Raw genomic sequence first — 15788 nt, 5'->3', positions numbered from 1 at the left:
CCACCTCACAAAAGCACAGAGCCAGGTTCCTTCAACTCTGGTTTTATTGAAAAAACAGCAGCATTGGGGGCCGTGCAGGCGGGGACACACACCCACTCAGGCCCCCAGCCTGTCTCCTTGGGAACTTGGCTTGTTGCCTGGCCCTGGGGCTGTTTGGCACTTCCCGGGTCTCAGGACACCTCCGCCCATGTGGGCTCACAGTACAGCTTCAGGAACAACCACAACAGTAGACCTGCACCTGGACCAGGCCCAGCCAGTGTCCTGTCCCAGGGTCTCCAACTCCTCTGCCCTGCCCTCAGCAGAGAGGGAGGTGGCCAGAGAAGCGGGGTCATGAGAGGCTCACCAGCCCACAGGGCTGTGCTACATTCACATGGATCTGGGCCTAGAGGAGTGGGCACAGCAAGGGACGACCACAGGACCCTGCTTCTCACCACAAGCAACCTCCCAGAGCAGGAAGGAGGCTCTTCCCACCGGTGCCCTCTCCACTGCCACACATGTGCACACACATTCACACGCACACGTGTGCACACACTTACAAGGACATGCCCAGGCACACACTCATAGACATGAATGTGCGCACATGCACACACACATGTTCACAGACACACACGCAACATGAAGATGTTCACACACATGCACACCTGCAGGTGCCCGTGTGGACACACATGCTCATGTGCACATGTACACATGTGCTCACACATGCACACCTGCTCAGAGATGCTCGTGAACACACATGCTCCCATATATACAATACACATGTACCCATACACTCCTGTGTGTGCTTGCACACACACACACTCATGCACATGCTCACACATAAGCGCACATGCACAAAGACAGGAATGCACGTTTACATACACAGGTACACTCCTTTAAAATGGCTAATTATTGCTGTGTTGTTTTTTTTTTAAATACATCCAACAATGGAATGTCAGGGCTCATCCTCACCCAGGCCAGGGTAGCTTTGTGGACATGTCACCACTGGGAGCAGAGATGGCAGCATCAAGGAACAGTGCGCTCCAGGGTCTGCTCCACACCTGGCCTCAGCTCATCCCTGACATTTTTGTCCCAGGAGTCACCTGCAAGAACATGGCCCGAGACCAGAACTGACCCCCAGGAGCCACCTCCAACAGACACAGCAAGTCAGCAGGGAGCAGACAGGACCAGCAACAGGGCCCACTGCGGCCAGAGGCAGCGGCTCCCCAGGCACCAACAGGAAGGTGGTCCTATGGTGCCCACACAGCCCACTGCCTGGCTGGGTAGCCACCTTCAGTCCCCAAGAAGTCCCATGCCCTGGGAACGCCCAGAAACCCACATTCCCAGGACTCTGGCCCTAGACACAGCCTTGTAATCCAGTCCCATGGATTCGGGAACTTGGGGCCACTGGGGAGAGGCAGGCAAGGCAGGGCAGGGGCAGTGTGCCCCCTACAGGCTAAAGACGACCCCTATAGCCCAGAGAGCTTCCTAGGCACCTGGCAGACTGCCCAGAAAGCTCACCTCAGGGTGTCCCCAGCCCCATCCCTTCTAAGGCCTGTGGACTCATGTTGCCTTGCCTGAGGAAGGATACCAGGGGCTGCCCCAGGACCTTATAGCTTCAGACTTGCTGTCCACAAGACCTCCCAGCCAGAACCCTCTCCCAGAGCCAGCCGTCTACCCTCTCAGACCAGGCTGGCCCCATCCCTCAGCTTCTCCAGTCAGAGGTAGTATCACAGCTGCTGCCGTGCCCAGGGTGGTGCAGCAGAAACCAAAACTGGGCATGGGGGGAGGGGAAACAGGAGGGTAAGCCATTATGGCTGTGATGGCTCCAGCCCTCACACTCACATGTGGGTGAAATGATTGCCTGGTCCCCCACCTTAGGGGCTATCTGTCTGCACAGATGTGTGCCTGGGCAGAGGGAGCTGCTGCACACCATAGGTTTGTCTAATGCTGATGTTCTGGAACATTCTACTTCCACTTTTCACCCTCCCTACTCCAAACCAGTCTTCCAAACACACAACAGAAATCCCAAGTATCCAGACCCTGAGCACAGGGCCTTCCTGTGGGAATGGCCAAAGGCATGTTAGCCTCCCCCAGGCCTTTCCAGGCCAGGAGCGTGGGTGCCAGCCACCTAAGGTGGGCAAGACCTGGGGGAGGAGGACAGCAGGCCAGCAAACTCAGGGGAGCCACACTGGACACATGGCAGCCAGGCCCAGGAGGGCCTCCACAGAGGTAGAAGATACATCAGAATCTCTACAAACATATAAAATTCATGTCAGTGCACATTTGCGGAGCAGTCACTGCTCAGGCTGGAGGGATAAGGCAGGTGGGGAGAGGCCCAGCCTCCAGCCTGGAGGGGCAGGAAACCTGCCCACAGCCTTCCAGACCTGCGGAGCTGCAGTGGCCTGATGAGGGGGCTCTGTCCCTGTGCAGCCTGAGCCTGCCCTCCTCCTGCTGCATCTCTCCCAAGTCCTGGCCGCAACACAGGGCAGCACAGAACAGGCAAGAGCCCAGAAAGCGTCCCTGCACCCACTGGGCAGTGCAGCCAGGAAGTGGCCCTCAGCGAGCCTGGGGCCACCAGGTGAGGAGGACACATCCCTCCCCCAGGACCCTCTGGAGTGGGGGAGGGCTGTGAGCTCACTCAACTCACTACCACGGAGACACTGGCTGCCCCCGTCCCCAGGCTCTGCCCTGACCTGGGAGAGCCCCAGCACCCCCATCCTGTGCCCTGAGCCCAAAGACGGCAGGCTCCCAAGGCACAGGAGAAGACAAGCAGGCGGAGCTGCCCACCAACCACATACTGACTCCACCACGCCCTGCCTCCTGTGCCCCAGGTCTCAGACCAGCCGGCAGCCCCAAACGCCCCCGTAAGACCAGCCCAAGACCAGCCCCAGCAACCAGACCAAACAGAAAGAGGAAAAGGCACGACTGTTTGTTTTCCATTTTGCTAAAACACTTTACGTCTGTCTGTATAATCCAGGTTAACAAAATCTGAGAGCTGCAAGAAAATAGGGGCCGATTTCTGTACAGTCTACAAAACTCCCATCCCCGAGTGGGGACCGGGCGCCACCAGGGAGGAATGTACAGGGGAGATCGGGGTCTGTACAGTGTTCTGCAAATGCCTCAATTGCTAACAGGACAAAAGGCCCCTCGGGACGTCCATCCATCCATTTCTAAGAACATGGCCTTGGGACCTAGCTCTGCGGCCTGCCCCACTGCCACTCCTCCTCCCCCTCCAACCCCATAGAGGTCTGAGTGGGCCTTTATACCCCTCTCGCCACCAGAGCCTGGTCCAGGCTGCCACAGGGGCACTTCCAGTAACCACCTTTCTCCCCCATCCCAGGCCATCCCCACTGGGCCAGTCCCCAAATGGAACCTCACCTGGCCCCAGGACCCACGGCCCCTCATGCAGCAGCGCCCAGCTCCTCCTCCTGAGGCTGAGGGGCTCACCCTGCCTCTCAATCCTGCATGCCAGGGCTGGAGGGGCAGCCTGGACCCTCCTCACCACCAGGAATGGTCTCTAGGGGGAAATCACATTAAATTAGAGTCTCCCTCCAAATTTCAAACCGTGGAAGCCTCCATCTACCCGGCCACCCACCCCCATCCAACGGGGCCAGAAATAGTGCATGTGCTAGCACCACACGGACGTGTGTCTGAAGGTACAAGCTACCATTTGTCCCAAGAATTAAAGTCATGCAGAGTGCTATTCTGTCTAAGTAACTTATTAGAAAACGGGTTGGTTTCAGGCTGGGAGAAGCTGTGGCTGGGTATTGCCGGCAGCAGCCTGGGCTATAAGATTCACAGGGCAGACCCTGGTGGACAGCTGAGGCAGGAGGGCCTCAGGCAGCTGGGAGAGGCCACCTGATCTAGCAGGCGCTGGGGGAGAGGTGTCCCCCCACCAACCCCTGCCACACTGTGCAGTGGATTGCTACAGGAACCACACCTGGTGCCCGCCAAGTCAGCCAAGCCGGGGAGAGGGGCACATGGATCAACAGGAGCGAGACTGAGATGATGTCAAAGCAAAGCAGGGTGGATGGAGCAGGACGGTGGGGGCAGCCCAGGCCCACCAGAGAGCAGGCAGGGTGGGCAGAGGACAGGCCCCCCTGGAGGCAAGCTCAGACCAGGACAAGGGTGCTCACCAGCTTCGGTCCTGGGGTCCAGTCTGGGCAGGGCAGCAGGGCAGGGGGCTGTGGCATGCGGCATGCTGCGGCCAGGCCACGTCCTCAGCATGCACAGAGCAAAGCAGGGCCGCATTCAGCTCTGCCTCCCATGGGGCAGCGGCCAGCTGGCCCAGCAGACCACACTCCAGGGACTGGCAGCTGAGCCATAGCTTGGTTAGGGGCCAGGAGGCTGCTCCTTGGGGGGCTTTGCTGCAGAGGTTCTGTGCTTGGTGGGCAAGGCCAGGCCTTCCCTGAAGGAGGCAGGCGAGGCAGCTGGGTGGATAGTCTAGGAGGTCCACGATACCACTCTTCAAGGAGTGGCAAGTCACCCTGACAGGCTGGGGAGGGCAAGGGGGCATGGCTGCAGATAACCCACCCCATCAAAGTGTCACGGATGAGCAACAGCCCCAAGGCCCCCAGAACCAGCCAGATAACTACGAGACGCTGAGAAAGGAAAACCCAACACAGATGCCAAGGTGAGCGTCTGAAAGCAGGGCCGCACCAGGCGGCGGGCAGCGGGCACAGGTGGACGGGGTGAACGGGGTGGCGGGCAGGTGGGCGGTTGCGGTCACTCCTCGCGCAGCTGCAGGCGGTAGCGGTGGTAGCGGACCTGGAAGAAGAGGCGCTCGGCCAGCGAGAGGGTCATGCCAGGCAGCACGTAGTGGTCACTTGCACCCATGTGTCTGAAGCCCAGCGACTCATAGAGCTTGTGGGCAGCCACCTTGACGGCTGTGGTGCCCAACACCACCGCGGAGTAGTTGTGCAACACTGCGAACTCGAGCACCTTCCGGCCCAGCGCCTTGGCGATGCCCTTGCCACGGAAGCGCGAGTCCACAGACATCCGCAGCAGCTCCACTGTGTTGTCCTCCTCGTGGGCCCGTGCAGCCACAATGCCCACCACGTTGCCATCCAGAACGGCCACCCAGAAGCAGGAGCCTGCAGAGGACAAGATGGTCAGGGATACTCCAAGGAAGACTGGCGAGGACTCAAGGGTGCCAAGCCAGGGAGACTCAGCCCCTGTGGCCCATCTCCCAGCTCTTCTGGACCCAAGGGGCAGCACAGGGCTGGACAAGCAGGTGCAGCGGTCTCCTCCAGACGCCCTCAGTCAGGCCCAGCCGGCCTGCTCTCTGCGGCCTGACCTGATGCTGCAGCCCAGACACACTCAGCTCTTGAGACTGGGGTGCCCTAGCGAGGGTGGCCGTCAGAGGCCCAAGTCCCTCCCCTGGGATCAAGACCTGGGCAGACTCAGACAAGCAGGCCCCTGCTCCCAAACCTAATGGCCTCAGATGACTGTGGCCAGGCCTCAGGAATAGCTGGCCCGCTCATCTCTGCCCCCAGCCTGCACATCAGCAGCAACCACAGCTACCCCCGTGCCCCTCCCTGAACCCCTCCTGCTGGTGCCCCCTTCCCTCCATGCAGGGCCAGGTGAGGGCTCCACACAGAGAACTGGTGCTATGGGAAAGAGTCAGGAGATTGGCAGGGGCCATGGCCAGGTGAGCAGGGCCAGGATGGGGCAACTCAGCCCACGCCAGCAACAGCAGCAGTTGGCACTGTCGGAGTGGACTGCCACTGCCCAGCACTGACCCAGTTCCTGCTGGTCAGTGCCCCTCTCCTCAGCCCAGAGACACCCTAGCACCTGGGAGGTGTGCAGGCCCCAAAGGGCCAAAGGCCTCTTTCCTCTGGCTCCCAGGACCCAGCCTGCCTCGGGGCCAGCCTGGGGGAAGAGTAGCCCCATGTCTCTCTAGACTGGACTCCCAGCCCCTCCCACTACAGATGGCCACGGTGGCTTGAACAAGACCTTCCTGTTCACTAAGTGGCCCCAAAACCACGCCATAAATGGAAGCCAAGCCTAAGGCCAGGACCCCTGCCCTGGTCCTCTGTTCCCTGGAGTATCCTTTGCTACAGCATGTCCAGGTGTCCTTTCTCCCTGCCACATGGGTTCCCTCCACCCAGGGCCCCTGCACTCCAGCCAGCACAGGGTTCAGCAAGGTAGGATAGCCAGGATCTTGCCCCCCACCAAGCAGGTGCCAGCTAGAGCAGCAGAGTCAGGCCACCCTGGCCCAGAGTCAGCTCAGGCCACCCAGGGGGAGGGCTCAGCTCTGCTTCTCACAGTCCACTGAAGCCCCCACCACTGGCAAGGCCTCAGTCACTCAGAAGTCTCAGGTCAACAGGAACCCCCAGCCCAGGCCCATCTGTGCCTGTCCCTGGCCCGCAGATCCTGGGGGTAAGGGCAGCTCTGCCAGAAGGAGGGGCCAAGGGCAGCTGCAGACCACAAGACTCACCAGGTGGCTTCATGTAGTACTGTTCGATGTCGGCCATGTCTGTGTGCAGCGCACACTCCAGGTAGGCCAGGATCACCTTGCGGCTGTAGTAATAACGTAGGGCCAGCAGCCCAGCAGACACCAGGCACGTAAGCATCAGCGAGCGGGTCACAGCAAAGCAGAGTGCTGCAGGCAAGGGGCACAGTTGAGCTGGCAGGTGCAGGGCAGGCCTGGTCATGGGGTGAGCTACACAAACAAGGGGCCGCAACACCCAGCCCTGCCACCTTGGTTAAACCAGCACTTTTAAGGACATGCAAGTTAGGGAGATTTCCCCGCAGCAGCGGTCAGTCTGTGCCCCTTACTACTCTTCCCTAGTTTCAAAATTTCTGCCACAAAGATAAACTACCTCTGTAATCTGAGACAAGCTGGGGCAGGCTGCCCTGAATGGCTGGGGGGCAGCCTAGGGCTGGGTCCCCTGGATGCCAATGCCTACCTCCCCAGCTGCCAAGGGGCTCTGCCCACCCTTCCCCACTGGATCTAGCCTGGTGCAAAACCAAGAGGCTGCAAGGAGCCTACCGGGGAGCAGCCCACAGGGCCTGTAGGCCATCCTACAGCTGGAGAGTGGGGGTGGCAGGGTTCCCTCCTTTGGGGACCTCCAGGCCTACAAGGACAGAGGCAGGAGAGATTTATGCCACTTGCAGCGCAATTCGGGCTGTGGAGGAGTGAGTCTCCTCTGCTGAATGACCTTGGGAGAATCACCTCAGCTCCTTGTCGGTAGAATGGGAGGGCAACCCTGCCCTGGCGGGGCTTCAAAAATGCGCGGGCCGTCCTCCGAGAGTGGCCCAGGTGCACAGTCCACCCGGCGCCCCGCAGAGATGGCCGTCTTCCCCTCGTACATCAGCACTGGGAGCCACCAAGGCAGCCTCCCCCGCCCGCAGATTATATATAGTTCCCGCGCCAGGCGCCGGCCGCAGCACCGCGCTAGCTGCCCCGTCACGCCGCCCGCAACCGCAACCGGGTGCCCGGGAGGCGACCCGCGGGGAGACCCACAGGGAGGGCGGCGGGGATGCAGGTGGGGGGCTCTGCCCTTGGCGACCGCAGCCCCCGCTCGGCGCGCGCTGGTTCCCGGCCCTGGCCCCGCCGCAGAGTGCGGGCGCGGTCGTGCGCGGGCTCCCTCCCTCCCCGGACGGCGGGGCCGGGGCGCGGGCGCAGCTCCGGCCGGGCCCCGCCCGGGCTCCGAGGCGGGGGTCTGCACAGGGGGCCGGGCGGGAGCGGAGGGAGGAGCCTCGGGCGACGGTCCCCAAGGGGCCCGCCGGGCTCGCTCGAGCCCGGGCCCCGCGCGAGACTGCGACATGCAGGAGGCGGCCCGGCCCGGCGACCCCGCGGTCCCCGCCGACCGCGCCGCGCACTGACCGGCCAGCAGGGCGTAGAGCAGCTGCGTGCGCGGGTGCTGCCGCAGGCCGCGGAAGGCCGTGTTGGGGATGCGCTCCAGGATGCCGTCGTAGAAGATGCGGCGCGCCGCCTCCTGCTCGGCTGCGCGGAACTCGCGGATGCACACGCCGCGCCCCGCCGGCGGCCCCACGCCCTCGGGACCGCCTCGGGGCTGGGGGCCCGGCGCGGGTGGGGGCGCGGCGGCCGGCCCGGGCGCGGCGGGCAGCGGGGGCCACATGGCGCCGGCGAGCAGCGCGTCCTTCTTGGCCCCCGGCAGCGCCTCATGGTCCTCCGCGGCCACGATCTTCGTCTCGCAGACCATGTCGGGAGGCCCACAATGCATGCACCCGGCCAGGCGGGCTGCGCGGGGACGCGGCCGGCGGCGGGCACTGCCCGGGCCCAGGGCAAGGGCGCGGCGCCCTCGGACCCGCGGCGGCGGCGGCGGCGGCGGCGGCTCAGGGGCGCGGGGCGGAGGCGGCGGGCGGCCGGGGCGCGCGCAGGGAGCTGCGCCGCATTTTGGAGAAGTATTTATAATGCAGCGGCGCGGGTGCAGTCGCGGCGCCCGGGGTCCCGCAGGGTCCTAGCGTCCACTGCATTGGCTGCCGAGGGTCACCATGTGATCTCGGGGGTGGGAGCAGACACCGCCTCCGCGCCCGCCCGGTGGCACACTGGGGCGCTGCGCGGCGGGCGGCGGGGCACGACGGCGCGGCCGGGCAGACTCGCGCAGGGCCCGGGGCGCGCGGCGGCGGCGGCGGCCTGGGCTAGGGGTTCCGGGCTCGGGGCGGTCGGGGCCCGGCGAGTGGCGAGCGTGTGACGGGAGCCTCCCGCCCCGCCCCCTGCGCTCCCGCAGCCGCCGCTCAGTGCGGGCCGCGGTGACCGCAGCACCGCGTCCTCCTCCTCCACGGCCGCTGGGCGCAGTCACGGAAGCATCTCCATCCCTTTGTCTGAATGCGGTGACCGGCCGAGATCTCGGGGAGGGGCACCGCGGCTCCTACGGGCCCGGCGCCCCGGAACCTACGGCCGGGGCGTCACGGGCTGGGGGAGTGGGGGCGCAGCCCCAGCTTGCGAGATGCCCACGCCACCTGCAGCCCCGCCGAGCCCGGCGCAGGCAGAACCCACTCAGACACCCGATTCCCGCAGCGGACGCCGGGGTGCAGAGCCTTCGGGACCCCTCCCGGCCTGGCCCCCGCCCTCCGCGGCCCGCGCATGCGCCCCGTGGCACCGGTGCAGGTGCCGCGGGGGCTCTCCGCTCTAGGCCGCGTTCTTGTGGACCCGGGAGCAGGACCTGCAGACGCAGCAGGCTGGGCTCGAGACCTGATGTTCTAGTGGAGGAACCGGTAGTCACAGGCCCAATGCTCAGCGCTCCCCGAACCCAGCCCTGTGCTGCTCTGCACCCTCCCCTATGTCACCCCTAAGGGCAATCCCAAGCAGAGTTCCTCACTCCCGCGGGTTGAGGATAGGCCTGGGACTTCAGGCCCAAGGATTCTCAACCTGCGTTGCACCGTGGAGTTGGGGCCTCTAGCCGAGGTCCCCTTGGGGCCCGACCGTGGGTGGAACGTGGGAGTGGGAGAGAGAAGTTAATTGGCTCACTGGCCCGGGCCACCCGTGCAAGGACCCTGGTGTGGGGAGGACAACACCAAGCTGGGGAGGTACCCCCTGCACGTTTCCAAAACCCGAGGACTTGTCTGGGCCCGGCTGTGACCTTTCCAGAACAGGGCAAAGGAGTCACCGGAAATCTACGTCTCACTCATCGACCCCTTTAGGGTTCCTGAGCACCTACCAAGGCCCCAGGCCAGCCACCGGGCCCCTCTGAGTGTCTGAGGTTGGCCAGGTAGACTGCAGGAAGAGTGGGTCAGCCTGCAAGGGGTCAGCACTGTAGAAAGTGGGGGACTGCTGCTCCTGGAAGCATCAGAGGAAATGAAGATGGGCATTAGGGGAACACGCTTCTGGTGAGGGCCAAGAAAAGGGAGAGGCAAAGCCCTCTCCAGGAGCTGCTGGACAGGGCCCAGCTGAGGCTCCAGACTTGGGTATGAAGGGGCCCTGAGACCTTAGGTGACCTCAGAACAAAGTGGTCCAGTCTCCACTCTTGACCCCTGCACCCTTGGTCTGAGGCTACCCTGTTCTGCTGTCCACGGAGAGGTCCAAGGTCAGAGATGAGGGCTGGTGCCCTTGGTGGGTCTCTAGTTTTGTCATCTGCAAAAGGTCCCTCTCTCCAGCTGGCCTGACTGCACCCCCAGCCCCTTCCCCAAGTCCTCTGTAACCATGTGAGCCCCGAAGCCTTGTTGCAGCAACCCCCTGCCCCACCCCCATAGGGCACTGTAATGCGCCAGAACCAGCTAAGAGCAGGCGAGGGTTTGCGAAGAAGCAGGCCCCGTCCTGGCTGAGCCCCAGTTTCCTCGTCCAAGGCGGTGGGGGAAGCTGGTGCCTGTCCCCATTTCACAGATGAGAAAACAGAGGCAGAAACCCTGCCGCTGCCTACTCCCCTGCCCTGTGCTTCCATAGGACCCTCTCCTCCAAGACTGCAGCCATGCCCACACCTGTGGGGAATTCAACTTCCCAGATCATCTGCAGCCTATTACAGCCTCAGAGCCAAGCAGATGGGCAGGGGCAAAGAGTCCCCACCCAGATCCCAGAGGCTGAAGCAATGAGGGCACCCTGGCTGGGTCGCTTGGACAAAGGTGCAGCCCGCCCAGCATGCCTGCGGTCTGTGGGGAGGTAGAGGAGTGAGGCAGGGAAGGGGTGTGAACCAAAGATGGAAAGTGGCCAGCGCCTGCGACCACGGGAGGCCTTGGAATGAATAAGGCTGGCACCGGCCCAAACAGAGGCGATTGGGAGGGTGGGGAAGGCCAGGGGTCTTTTAGAAAGTAGAATCTGAAGATCAGGAGACAGGAAGACCAGAGAGGGAAAAGAGGGCCAGTCCAGAGACCCAGTGTGCCCTAACAAGAGTACCACAAGCAAGGCAAAAACAGGGAAAACAACAGCAAAAAACAATCATTTCCCCAGCTAAAGGGCCTTGACTGCAGATTACATGTGCCTGGGACCTTGCTTGCAAAATGCACCCTATCACCTTCTCACCCTGGGGCAGAAAGACCGCCTCCAGGGGAAGGGTGGGAGAGGGCCAGGCTCCTGAGAGTCACCCACCAGCCTATGCTGGGCCCTGGCTAGATCAGCCTCACCCTCCTGGGCTTTACAACCTGCAGAGATGAAAACACTACTATCTCTTAGGGACAAACCTGACCAAGAAAGGCCAGCAGAGATAAGAGACTGAGGAGTGAACGGTCACAGAGGCCCAGGCGGTGACTTGGTGGAGAGAAAGCAGTCCAGCAGGTACCAAGGTCCTGAGGTGGAAGGACCTAAACTATGAAGTGGGCATGCCAGCAGATGCAGGAAGTTTCCTTACCACACATTTTCACAAGTCCGTGTGGAAACAGGCAGCTGGGAGGACAGGGGTCTTCCACACCAGGACAAGAGTGGAAGGTGAGTTATCAGTTCAGCTGGCTGGAGCAGGACCTCCAGGAAGGACCCAGCGGAGCACGAGCAGATGCCCTGCATGCACAGGGACCACCTGACGCTGGACAGTGTGAGGAGGCCAGAAGGGCGTGTTATGGAGCAAGTAAGGCAAAAACAAAGTCCAGGAAAACAAAAGATGACTCAGAAAACGCCCGCACGGTGTGGCCCTGCTGTGGGCCCTCTCTCCCTGCACTCGTCACAGGTGCGTCAGCCCAGGCAGGCGGGAGAGCTGTCGGAGATCCCAGGACAGACCACACCACTGGCCCTGACCACACGTCAAGGGAGGTCCCTCCACCTGTGCTCCTTGCAAGAGGCTGAGGTCAGGCCTTCGGCACCTTTGACTGAGCCTGTCTTCGGTCAAGGTCACCAGTGACCAGCGTTGCCAGATCTTGTGGTGTGGCCTTGGAGCCTCCCCTCAGCAGCAGGTAACACCCCAGCCCTCCCTTCTGCCCAGAGCCCTTGCCCTCCGTCTGGGATGCACCTCAGGCCTCTTCTGCTCCAGAGTCATCCCATCTCCCAGGCCTCCCCACTCCTCTCCTCTGTCCACATTCGGCCACCCAGATCTTGGCCAGCCTATCTACTCCAACCGTCCCTCTCTGGCCGCTCACGCACGTGCACCAGTCTGGTGGCCTCCAGAGCTCAAGGGTTGCCCTTGCCTCCTCCCTCCCCACTCCAAACCCCATTGGCTCTATTTTCAAATACATCTGAGACCCAACAGTTTCTGGTCCTGCCTGTGGCCACCTGCCCAGCCCCAGCCACTCTCCTTCAGCCCTGGCCAGCAGCCCCTCACAGGGCCATTCTGTCCTTGCAGAGGTCACGCTCTACAGCAGCCAGAAGCACCCTGCTCAAACATACCTCATCTACTTGCTCAGAGCCCCGCAAGGCTCCAAGGTGGCTCCCTGCCCCTGCACCCCCCACTTCCTCCTAACCACTGACCACCTCCTGCTCCAGCTCCCTGCCACCGGAGCCCCCTGCTGGCAGGACAGGAACATGCCCACAAGCCCCCTGGCCCTGTGCCCCAGCTGTTTGTCACACAGGGCATCTCCCCAGAGCACCCTGCAACACCCTCTTAGTCATCCCCGTCTCTTTTAGTGAGAGGTCAGTTTGTACCGGGGCTAATGGCTGCCCATAAAACAGGACACCCGGTTAAGTCTGAATTTTGAATGAACATGGGAAATACATACACCAGAAGTGACGTTCTCATTCCTGTGTTTGAGTTGATAAACCTGGCAACCCAGAGACACGCTGCACTCCCAGCCTCCCTTACACTAACCGAGGCCCACCAATGGCAGCGCAGCCTTGCCTCCACAGCCTGGCAGGCACCGCACGGCCCAGGAAGGGGTGAAGAGGCCCAAGGCCTGCCACGGCCTCAGTACTGTCTCTCCCTGGCCTGCTGTAGGGCTTCCATGGACATCCGTGTCTCCTCACCACGGTGTGAGCTGGGGCTGGTTACCTGAGGTCCTAGAGGCTGCAGGCCAGGTACCACCAGGCCCTTCCAGCACCGGTCAGGGGTCTGGAGGCCAGGGCAGGAGCACTGAGGAGGATCCAGGTGTACATCCTCAGCAGAGGCAGTAAAAACACCCAGGCAGGCCCAGAGGTGGGGCTGGTGAACCACAATCTCCTGTGCATGTGCCACGCTCCCAAGTCAGCAGCACAGGTGCCCAGTGCTGTACCCAGGCAGCAGTAGCCAGGGAACTGGAGCCCCAGACGGGCCAGCTACCCCACCTGGGATGAGTGGTGGCTACCTGGGCGTTCCCTACGATGCTCCGAGTACCCACCTCTGCCCAATCCGCCTCCCTCTCCCAGTAGCCCCAGGCTCTGGAGCCTGCCAGCTCAGCCTCAGGGAGCCCCCAACTCTAGCCACCCCACTCCAGTGCAGACAAGCCTTGGGGGGATCTGCCCTGGGGCATCTCCTCTGGAAACTCAGGGAGGTCAGGCCAGTTTCCAATCCTCTGACCTCTAAAAAGGGCAGGCTGGCCAGGCGGGCAGGACCCAGACAGGTACCAGATGCTTGTGGGTGTGGGTCCGTGAGTGTGGATAGATGTGCTGTCCACCTCTCAGCACTGGTGCTATCCCGACATGAACCAGAGGGGCCCCTCCCACCTGGAACATCTGGGGAAACCAAGGCCCAGAGAAGGGCCCAACCAGGGCTCCTGGGGGTGGCGCAGGGCTTGGTGGCCAGAGCAGGAGTCAGGACACGAGTGTGGGGGCAGGCGTTTATTGAAAGGGATTAGCACTGGCAGAGAGTCTTCAGCGCCCAGCTGGCCAACAAGCACACAGGGCTCGGCGCTCGGCCTGCAGCAGGAGGGTCTCTGTCTGCAAAGCAAGGAGAAGCCATGTAAGTAGTCCCCACTGACCATCTCCCCTCACTGACTACAGTCCAGGGGGCCTCCGACTCCTGGTTTCTCCGCCCCCTGGAACTGCCCGTCATCCTGGCTGCTCCTTTGCCTCATCTCCACCCCAGTCCTCTGGAGCCTTCCACTGGGGGCTGCTGGGAGCCACCTCCTAGTCTTCTACTAGGAGCTACTCCCTGTCTTCTTCAAAGCTGCCCACTCAGGGCTTCTTTGTCCTGCACCTCCCACTGTAGCCCCCAAAGGCGGGGACAGTTCCTTCCAAGAATCCAGCTCCGGGCTGGGGTGTGGGGCACGCTGGGCCTCCAGTGGACCCTCTGCGCTTGTGCAGGAGAAGGCGCCGGGGCTTGTGGGTGGTGGGTCTCCCCTTCTCTCTACTTCCAGGAATTCTTCCTCTTTCCAATTAGTAGTTCCCTTGGTTGAGCCCCAGGACCTGAGGGATCCCTGTTCGTGCCCCAGAGGGCGTCCCTGAGAGTCCAGTGCATGCATCATCCCCAAACCACCCAGCCCGACCTGACCTCCCATCCCTCCCACTCCCGCACTCTCTTCCCCGACCCCAGCTTCCCCAGGCCTTCCCCCGCCTGGGGATCCTGGATGAGGGCTGGCCTTCCTGGAGGGCCAGTCTGCCTCAGCACGCCACAGGACCGCTCCCAGCCCGGCCCCGCCCCCAAGCCCCGGGCTCACCCGCGCGTCCAGGCTGCGCGCCGTCTTCCGCAGGTCCTGCAGGGCGCGCTGCATGAACTCGAACGCGTGGCAGTCCACGCACGGGCGGCCTGGGGGCCCGGGCCGGCGTCACCGCTGCAGGGTTCCCCCCCAGCCGAGGGTCCCACCCGAGCACGAGGGTCCCCTCCCCTCCCACGGGGCGGACCCGCTCCCGGGAACAAAGGCGGGGCGGGGCCTCCCGCGCGCCCCGGGGCTCCGCTGCCGCCCGGTGCGACCCTCCGCGGCCACCTACTCTGCGCGGGGACGACGCTCCCGGCGGCGGGCTCGGCGCGGGCACCCAGCAGCGCCAGGCTCAGCAGCAGCAGCAGCAGCGACTGCGGCGACAGCAGGGACCGGCACGCGGGCGGGGGGGCCATGGCCGAGGAGGAGCCCGGGCCGCCCTGCAGGGAGAGCCGGGTCAACCTCTTCCGCAGGTCCCCGCCCCGGCCGCGCCCCCGACCCGGGCCCCGGCCCCGCCGCCCCGCCCGCCCCTACCGCGGTTCGGGGACCCGGCGACCAGAAGCCGGCGACTGGGGAAGACGCTCCGTCTGGCACGCGCGCGCATGCGTCCGCCCCAACCCCGCCCGGGCCTCAGCCGCCGTCGTCATGGGAACCCCGGGACCGCGCGGCGCGGGCCCGGCGCACCCTGGCTGCGGGGCTGCCGGGCCGGGTCCCGAGGCCCCAGGTGAGAGCAGGTGGGCGCCGCGGCCCGCGGGGGCCCGACCCGGGGTCCCTGCGCGCGGGCGGGGCGGAGGCACACTCGTGGGTCCCCGGGCCTTCTGGCGGCGCCCCCGCCTCCCCGGACCCCGCCGGAGCCTAGAGCCTGGCCACGCCTCCCCGCTGTGCCACCCGGGTGGTCGCTTGGCCTCTCGGTGCCGTCCCCGCTTGAACGTGCGGATTGCGGGACTCAACCTGGCGCTGCTAGCGGCCGGCGTGGCGCCCATGAGTGCGACCTCGGTCGCCGGGTCCGGCGGACAGCAGAGCCCTTCCCCCGGAGGGTGACCCGACGCGGAGCGGCCACTGCGTCCCCCGCCCTGTCGGCCTCGACTCCCACGGAGTCGCGACCCCTGCTTCCCCTGCGGTCGGATGGCCGGCCAGACGCGGGTGTCCTCACCCTGCGCGAGGATGCGGGAGGCCTGGTGCCCCTGGACCTAGCCGTGCTTGGTGGGGACGCCGCACCCGGCTTTCCGGAAACGCAGGCAGGGCCCGCGCGGGGCGGGGGAACTCGTTTCCCGGACGCCTTGGCGTCTGCCAGCAAGCGCGCACCTGTGAGTCCACGCAGGTGACAGGCCAGGGGTGTCCCGAGAGCCTCGTGGCAGAGGCCTTTCTCAACCGGTCGGCCGCACGGTGCCTTGTACTTGTGATCTACCCCTGTCACCGTGTCCCCAGCCAGGTCC

General features: G+C 63.9%; 2 protein-coding genes across 8 annotated transcripts; both read right to left on the bottom strand.

Annotated features, from left to right (window-relative positions):
• Nucleotides 1-26: 26 nt before the first annotated feature.
• On the bottom strand, nucleotides 27-8290 carry Nat8l (N-acetyltransferase 8 like). 6 transcript variants are annotated; one of them, XM_076863963.1, is made up of 5 exons: nucleotides 7811-8290; nucleotides 6419-6583; nucleotides 4858-5072; nucleotides 3358-3496; nucleotides 27-1079 (listed from the first exon to the last, which is right to left on the bottom strand). In XM_076863963.1, the coding sequence occupies exons 1-5, from the start codon at nucleotides 8169-8171 to the stop codon at nucleotides 1003-1005; spliced, it is 957 nt and encodes a 318-aa protein (XP_076720078.1). In that variant the 5' UTR covers nucleotides 8172-8290; the 3' UTR covers nucleotides 27-1002. The 6 variants fall into 6 exon arrangements, with proteins under 6 accessions (XP_076720078.1, XP_076720080.1, XP_076720076.1 ...); XM_076863965.2 differs by lacking the exons at nucleotides 27-1079; nucleotides 7811-8290 and adding exons at nucleotides 6974-7058; nucleotides 7157-7595 and having other exon boundaries at nucleotides 2886-3496; XM_076863961.1 differs by lacking the exon at nucleotides 27-1079 and having other exon boundaries at nucleotides 2886-3496; nucleotides 7811-8284.
• A 5252-nt stretch (nucleotides 8291-13542) lies between these two features.
• Nicol1 (NELL2 interacting cell ontogeny regulator 1) lies at nucleotides 13543-15575 on the bottom strand. Of its 2 annotated transcripts, none has more exons than XM_076863969.1 (4): nucleotides 15506-15575; nucleotides 14645-14792; nucleotides 14374-14462; nucleotides 13543-13654 (listed from the first exon to the last, which is right to left on the bottom strand). In XM_076863969.1, exons 2-4 carry the CDS (start codon nucleotides 14766-14768, stop codon nucleotides 13589-13591), a joined length of 279 nt encoding a protein of 92 aa, XP_076720084.1. In that variant the 5' UTR covers nucleotides 14769-14792; nucleotides 15506-15575; the 3' UTR covers nucleotides 13543-13588. The 2 variants fall into 2 exon arrangements, with proteins under 2 accessions (XP_076720084.1, XP_076720083.1); XM_076863968.1 differs by lacking the exon at nucleotides 15506-15575 and adding an exon at nucleotides 14887-14959.
• Between the last annotated feature and the right edge of the window lie 213 nt (nucleotides 15576-15788).

This window comes from Callospermophilus lateralis, chromosome 8 (genome assembly GCF_048772815.1).
Source record: "Callospermophilus lateralis isolate mCalLat2 chromosome 8, mCalLat2.hap1, whole genome shotgun sequence".
In the NCBI taxonomy this organism is placed as follows: domain Eukaryota; kingdom Metazoa; phylum Chordata; class Mammalia; order Rodentia; family Sciuridae; genus Callospermophilus; species Callospermophilus lateralis.
The sequence above is the reverse complement of the archived record's forward strand: the minus strand, read 5'-3'. Positions and strand labels throughout refer to the sequence as shown.

Bases quoted from the DNA above. Each gene is read 5' to 3' on its own strand.
- Nat8l (XM_076863961.1), bottom strand. From the start codon at position 8,171: ATGCATTGTGGGCCTCCCGACATGGTCTGCGAGACGAAGATCGTGGCC. The intron at 5,073-6,418 runs GTGAGTCTTGTG...TGTCCTCTGCAG, and splicing joins GTACTACATGAAGCCACCTG to GCTCCTGCTTCTGGGTGGCC. The intron at 3,497-4,857 runs GTGGCTGCCCAC...ATTTCCCCCTAG, and splicing joins TGGGCACCACAGCCGTCAAG to AGACCATTCCTGGTGGTGAG.
- Nicol1 (XM_076863969.1), bottom strand. From the start codon at position 14,768: ATGGCCCCCCCGCCCGCGTGCCGGTCCCTGCTGTCGCCGCAGTCGCTG. The intron at 14,463-14,644 runs GTAGGTGGCCGC...CCGGGCCCCCAG, and splicing joins GAGCGTCGTCCCCGCGCAGA to GCCGCCCGTGCGTGGACTGC. The intron at 13,655-14,373 runs GTGAGCCCGGGG...CTTGCTTTGCAG, and splicing joins CGCGCAGCCTGGACGCGCGG to ACAGAGACCCTCCTGCTGCA.